Source organism: Nicotiana attenuata, unplaced genomic scaffold, assembly GCF_001879085.1.
Source record: "Nicotiana attenuata strain UT unplaced genomic scaffold, NIATTr2, whole genome shotgun sequence".
NCBI lineage: Eukaryota > Viridiplantae > Streptophyta > Magnoliopsida > Solanales > Solanaceae > Nicotiana > Nicotiana attenuata.
Genome location: NW_017670515.1, coordinates 74,981 through 82,462, shown reverse-complemented (window position 1 = coordinate 82,462; position 7,482 = coordinate 74,981). Strand labels below are relative to the sequence as shown.

The following is a 7,482-nucleotide window of genomic DNA, read 5'->3' as shown; positions in this document are numbered from 1 at the left end:
AGTAAAAGTGAACGAAGAGAGTATATGTTTTAATACTGGTGATGAAGTGGATAAGTAAGACAAAATGACACTACTTCACATAAATTGTCTTTTAGCGCATAACTTAATACTCAACAAAATAAATAGACTAAAGTTATTTTTTGTCTAGAAATATAATAAACAAAGTTATTATTCTTACACTATCAAGTATGTTATCAACTTTATTTCCAATTTTTTCTTTTACAAAATTATAACCTTTTTTTTTGTTTACCCAGGGTAAATTACCCTCCGTCTTTTTTAGTAGTCTCAAATAATCCATCCATTTTTCCTCTTTCGCTTCTTCTACCCTTTTTACCTCTCTTTCTCCTTGAAACCCTCTATTCCTTCTCTCTATCTTTGGTTTGTTTTTTGCGTATGTATTTGTTAGGGACTTTTATCATATGAATGATTTGAAAAAACAAGTGGTGGAGGAAAAAAAAATGAGAATTCTGAGAAAAACAAAATTGTACTATACAAGAGCAACAACAATATGGGATAGAAGGGCATGTCATGATTAAATTAATGGAAAGCAGAAAGAGTAGAATTCATTCGAGAGAACTCTTGATGATCTTCAAAATGGTTCGGATGAAATTTTCACGAGAATAAAGAATTAAAATAGAATCCGATTCAAGATGAATGCAGATTAACGATGATCATAATTGATGATTGATTTAATCCTGCAATGAATAACATCACAATGACGGCATCAACCGAAGTTCCTCCTCAAACCTTTGAGAATATGCACTAAGAAAAATGATATAACAATTTTGGTTAATAGTAGAACTAGAAAATAATTTTGATTAGAGTACTAGTTTCTTCTTCCTCTTTCTTCTTCGTCTTCTTCCCTTCTTTCTCTTTTCACCTTTTCTTGAACCAAGGGTCTATCGGAAACAGCCTCTTTACCTCGCCAGGTAGAGATAAGGTCTGTGTATACACTACCTTTCCCAAATTCCACTTGTGGTATTATATATACTGGATATGTTGTCGTTATTGTAGTCCTATTAGGAATGAGCTTCTCCTTTTTAATGTTTTTTTAGTTGTAAATTGTCATTATATAAAAAAATACTCCTATAAAAGTTGCTATGGTTATCTTTAATATTATCTGAAAAATTTATATATATACACTAACAATGAACAAATAACAAATAAAAAAAACTTTAATTTCTGATCATATTTTTCCAACATTAAAAGACAAAACATGTGCAACTATATATACATCGTACTTCATTAGAATTTCCATTGTAAACTTCTCGACCATACCTTATTTTTCTCTTTTTTTCTCTTTCTTCTTTCCTCTTTGATTATATTATTTATCTTCCAAAATGAATGGAGAAGAGACTAATAATGACCAAAAAACACCTCTTCTTCCAATTCACAGGTCAGAAAGTATGAATACATTTATTCACTCAATTTTTTCACTTAAGAATTTCTTCACAATTTTAGGACCTTTACTATGTATAATTATTTGCTTATTTGTGAAAATGAATGATGCTCCGGCGACTAGTACTAATATGCTCGGAATTCTTGCTTGGATTTTCACGTGGTGGTTGTCGGAGGCGGTGCCGATGCCGATAACTTCCATGTCGCCGTTGTTTCTCTTCCCGTTGTTTGGAATTTCGTCGGCCGACGACGTTGCTCATTCTTATATGGATGATGTTATTGCTCTTGTCCTTGGGAGTTTTATACTTGCTCTTGCTGTTGAACATTATAATATACACAGAAGATTGGCCTTAAATGTGAGTAATTATATTTTTCTATTCCTTGCTGAATTTTGTTGTTTTATTTGTGGGTGTCGCGAAATTGGAATATGGAAGAAATTTATCCGAATACTATACACCAGGGGCGGATCTACATGTTGATTTTGGGTGCTCAAGCACCCATTATCTTTGACAAGATTTAGTAAATTTGTATAGGTAATTATAAAAATATTTAGATAAATATTGATTGAGCACCCATAACTATACTCTTTTTTCCTCTTCTTTAAAATTTTTTATAGTGAGCACCCACGACTTTAAAATCTTGGATCCGCCACTGCTATACACCACTATGATTGAATGGTAAATTAAAATAAAGTATATATTATAAATTAAAGTATTAATCAATAAACCTTAAAAAAATATGCCACACACTTATTGTGCTTTGATATGAGCTGTACATGTCCAAGTATGTACGTATTTGGAAATACATCGTTTCATCTCTGTCTTTAGTTGCGTAATTATTACTCCCTCCGTTTTAATTTAAATACAATATACTTTTCATATTAGTCAGTTTCAAAAAGAATGACATATTTCTACATTTAGAAATAATTTAATTTTAAACTCTTTATTTTACTCATTTTACCCATAATAAAACTTTTATAGCCATACAAATATTATGGCCCCACTAAACTTTTGTCCCTTAAGTTTTTAGTACCACATATTTCAAAAGTCCACTTTTCAGTAATTATCTGTTGTTTTTCTCTTTTTGACATTTTACCGTTATTAATCATTTTCAATGTCAATATCTAATTTGGCCTATTATTTTCTTTATATAAAGTTTAACTATGTACGCTACTACAAGCAGAGGCGAGTTTTAGTTGTTAAGTTCAACCTTTAGAATTTTACTCTAAACATGTTATAATTTTTAAAATTATGTGTTCATAATTAAATATGTACATATAACTTTAATATTGTCCACATAAAATACTGAGTTTAATGAATATGGTGAGTGGTGACACTTCTCTATCTAGTACTCCATCCATTTCAATTTAGATGACATACTTTCTTTATTAGTCCATGACTCCATTCCAAAAAGATATATTTATATATTTAGAAACAGTTTAACTTTAAATTTTTTATTTACATATTTTACCCTTAATGAAATATTTTTATAGCCATGCAAATGCATAACTCCACAAAGTATTTACCCCTAAAGCTTTTAGGATCAAGTGCTCTATAAACCTTTTTTTTTTCTTAAACTTTATGCCAAGTCAAACTACATCATCTAAATTAAAACGGAGAAAATTGTACAGTTGAATTATTGTCGACAAAAATTGACGTGCATGGGCCATGCAGATAACACTATTATTCTGTGGGAATCCATTGAATCCACCACTTCTTCTTCTCGGGATCTGTGGCACCACTTTCTTCGTCAGCATGTGGATGCACAACGTGGCAGCCACCGTGATGATGATGCCGGTGGCTACCGGAATCCTGCAACGGTTGCCGTCGGTTAACCGGAGCCAACCGGAATGTTCCGATCAGCTTGTGACTAATTTCTGTAAAGCAGTTATATTGGGGGTTATATATTCTGCATCAATTGGAGGAATGAGTACATTAACTGGGACAGGTGTCAATTTGATATTGGTGGGATTGTGGAAGAGTTATTTTCCTCAAGAAAAGCCATTAAGTTTCAGCACTTGGTTCTTCTTTGGTTTTCCTTTGGCTTTGGTGATTTTCTTTGCTTTGTGGGGTATTCTTTGCTTATTGTATTGTAGGAAAGGATCAAGTAGATCTCTTTCTGCTTATTTGGACAAATCTCATTTGAAAAGGGAGCTTGATTTATTAGGTACTTCTTCTAAACCCTCATATTTATGTAATTATTTCATACCAATTTCTTCCGTAATTTATTTTCTTATATATACTCAATTTTTGCATATAATTTTTTATGACGGATAAGGAATAATTAATCCCGGGACTAAATTTAAGAAGAGTTTATCCCATATTTGATTGGGAAAAAATTGCGGTATAATTAATTCGGAGATTAGTAATCCCGAGATTGTAGTATTTTTTTATCCCCATGGAACGGTGAAATAATTAATATCGGAATAACTAATCCCGAGATAATTAACCCTGGGATAACTTCTTTCCAATCAAATGACCCTTTAATTGCCAATTCATCCCTCAAATAATAGATGGATGCGAATCGAGGACGAGTTCTGTGGGCTGAATTGAACTGATTATTTTCAATCTTGAATAACTATGTATACATTTGCTAAGTGGGCATTTGGACATAGAATTGTAAAATTCCAAAAAAAAAAAAAAAAAGTGAATCTTTTTTTCAAATGAAAAGGTTATTTAAAAATTAGAGTTGTTTTTGAACATATATCAAAATTTGGGTTGTTTTTGAATTTTGTGAGTGCTCAGAGTGAAAATTTTAAAAAACTTTAAAATTAAAAAAGTGAATCTTTAATTTCAAGATTATATTTTTCTGTACTCCAATCATTTCAGTTGTCAATTTTCAGATATCTTAAAGAATACGTCATCAACAAGTGGTCCAATTGAAATTTCATGGCTATTATAACATTCACTAAGGCCACATATTTTTATTTGTGCTATAATAGATGTTGAATTATTAGATTGATGTTGTCTGCAATTATTTTAGACAGATTCTAATGGTTTTGGACCCACTATTGTGCGTTGTAGGTCCCATGGCCTTTGCTGAAAAGATGGTTTTAACAGTATTTTCGGTGCGTTTACTACCATTTTTAATTACTCTTTAATATAATCCACATTATTTGTTTAAATTTAGTGGGCTTGGACATAAGAATTGTAAAATTCCAAAAAAAAAAAAGTGAAAAAAATTTTTCAAGTGAAAATGATATTTGAAAATTAGAGTAGTTTGGACATAGATATAATTTTATGTTGTTTTTGAAGTTTTGTAAGTAATCTGAGTGAAAATTTTGAAAAACAACTTTTTGAAGTTTTTCAATATTTCGAAAAAATTCAAAATTCATCTTCAAGTGAAAATTGAAAAATTTAATGGCCAAACACTGATTTCGAAAAAACAAAATAAAAAAAATTCGAAAAAAAGTAAAAAACTTCTTATGTCCAAACGGGTTCTTAATTATGTGACTAATTTAATTTGATTTTTTTGTTATAGATTTTAATAGTGTTGTGGATGACAAGAAGTATTACTGATGATATTCCTGGATGGGGATCCTTCTTCAATGGTCGTGCTGGTGATGGAACTGTTAGTGTAAGCACTACACTAATTATACCACTAATTTCAATTAATAAAATAAATCTATATATAAACATTTTTCATTACTCTTTCTTAGGATTTCCTGAATGATCCCAGCAGAATTGCTTTTGTGTTGTTGATTGTTGTTCTAAAGTATTGGTTTCTTAAACTAAAAATAAATTTTCTTAAAATAATTTGATGGTTCCTATAGTACTACATAATATTTTGGGGTATTATCACCTTTAGCCCGCGCCAGAAACTAAAAAGTGTATAAAATTTGTATAATTTTTGTATGTAACATGCAAACTATATATATATATATACAAGAAATATACAAATTTTATATATTTTTCGGCTATTATTTTTACAGCGGCTATACATTGTCATTTTGTCTAATATATATTTTCTTGCCTACAGGGGCGAAGCCAATGAAGAAGTTATGGGTTCATAACTTCGGCTTAGGCCATGTATATGTATTAAAAATTGCTAAACAAGTGCAAATTTAGATTTTAAACCCAGTAAATTGGATGCAATGTGGCAGAATTCCGAATTTGAATCCATAAACTTCAAAATCTGGATCCCCTCTGCTTGGCTACCAAGTTACTATAGTCAGACATCTTTATAACAACATCTTTATATAACAGTCATTCACTATAAAAAGCCAAATTTTCTCGGAACCAATTTTTGTGTTATGTTATAATATATGTTTCTATAATAACACTTCACTATAGCAGCTAAAAAATATCAGAACGAACGAGGTTGTTCTAGAGAGGGTTGACTGTATTACATGTCGAAATTTGACGTTCAAAAACAGTTCCTAAAATGTCTGTTCATAATGTTGATTTTTTCATTGTAGGTGATGATGGCAACTTTATTATTCATAATTCCAAACAAGAAGCAGCCAGGAGAGAAGCTAATGGATTGGAACAAATGCAAGAAATTGCCATGGAACATAATTCTTCTACTAGGAGCAGGTTTTGCCATAGCTGATGGAATTAGGTCAAGTGGACTTGCTGATATACTAACAAAAACCCTAGATTTCTTAGCAAAAACACCCTATTTAGCCATTGCACCAGCAGTTTGTTTAATAAGTGCAATTCTCACTGAGTTTATCACATCAAATAATGCAACCACAACTGTTATGGTTCCTTTGCTCATTCAAATTGCTGAAACTATGCATGTTCATCCTCTTCTTCTTATGATCCCGGGCGCCATTGGTGCACAGTTTGCTTTCTTGCTCCCCACGTCAACGCCGTCGAATGTTATAGGGTTTACAACTGGTCATATTGAGGTTAAAGACATGATACAAACTGGACTCCCTTTGAAAGTTGCTGGAATTGCTGCTCTCTCCTTCTTGATGCCTACGCTAGGTAAAGTTTCCTTACTATTTCTTAGTTAATCAAAATTTTGCGATTTTAGTGTTACAATGAGTAACGTTAAAGTTACTTTAATGTGACAAAAGATATATAGTTTTGTGACGTTAATATTATATTGTATATGAAAATAACCGTTTCTTTTTTGTGTTTCAGCACCTATTGTTTTTGGAACAGATAAACCTTTAAATGTATCAAGGAATTATTTGCGTTGGTGTGGCTAGTTCTTTGGATAGAAGGATACATAAGGCAAAAGGACACCAACCTTTGGCTTTGGTGATTTCAGACCAATTGAGAAAGGGTTATAAGTTCTAGGTACCGGCGATGTAAAAAATATTTATACAATTATGTCGATATCAGGCTATATTCCTCAGTTGGTGTTTTTCTTTTCTTTTTTTGAATTTTATTGTATCTAGATGAATTATCCCTAGAGGAATCATCGTGGTACAGAGGAGGAGGAGTTCTTGAATATATTATATTTTTTGTTAAAAAAATTTGCTATTTTCTTTTCTTGTTGGATTGTAGTAATTGTATAGGCTTTTTGTGTCCAAGAAATATGGAATGTAATTTCATATTTAACTTTTATAGTTAAAATTTTGGAGAGTCGAGATACTCCTTGGATCTTTCATATTTAAGTTGAACTTTTATGGGGCAAGTGCATATATAGCCATTTTCAGGGATGCTATCTAGAGATTAGTCATATTTATTTTGTCCTGAAATTTTAAACAAAAAATCTTAACTTCAGAATAACTCAGGATATATTTGTCCTGAAAAATTGAAATTCAGGACGCACTGGTTAATTTCTAAATAGCGTCCCTTTAGAGTGGCTATATGGTGTCATTTCTACAACTTTTATTAATAAACAAGCCCTTTCTCTTCTTCAACTTTAGAAAGCCCAACAGATAAATATATTTTAAGCCCAAAGGCTTGGGACTCCATGAGCATAGGACTTTCTGGGGTGAAATTCAAAAATAGCCAGATTTACAACTAATCGTTCAAAAATAGCCCAGTTTCAAAAGTAATCGATATTTAGCCACTTTTAATGTAAAGATAAATCTGAGCGAAAACACTGTTCAAAACCCGGGAAATACGCCAGCATATTATGCTGGAGTTCCAGCATAAGTATACTTGAACTCCATCATATTATACT

General features: G+C 31.4%; 1 protein-coding gene across 2 annotated transcripts; it reads left to right on the top strand.

Moving 5' to 3' along the window:
• The first annotated feature begins 1,206 nt into the window (after nucleotides 1–1,206).
• Nucleotides 1,207–6,960, top strand: LOC109240444 (tonoplast dicarboxylate transporter). 2 transcript variants are annotated; one of them, XM_019407093.1, is made up of 7 exons: nucleotides 1,256–1,396; nucleotides 1,523–1,754; nucleotides 3,072–3,564; nucleotides 4,422–4,465; nucleotides 4,879–4,974; nucleotides 5,816–6,329; nucleotides 6,489–6,960. In XM_019407093.1, the coding sequence occupies exons 1-7, from the start codon at nucleotides 1,341–1,343 to the stop codon at nucleotides 6,554–6,556; spliced, it is 1,503 nt and encodes a 500-aa protein (XP_019262638.1). In that variant the 5' UTR covers nucleotides 1,256–1,340; the 3' UTR covers nucleotides 6,557–6,960. The 2 variants fall into 2 exon arrangements, with proteins under 2 accessions (XP_019262637.1, XP_019262638.1); XM_019407092.1 differs by having other exon boundaries at nucleotides 1,207–1,754.
• The last annotated feature ends 522 nt before the right edge of the window (nucleotides 6,961–7,482 follow it).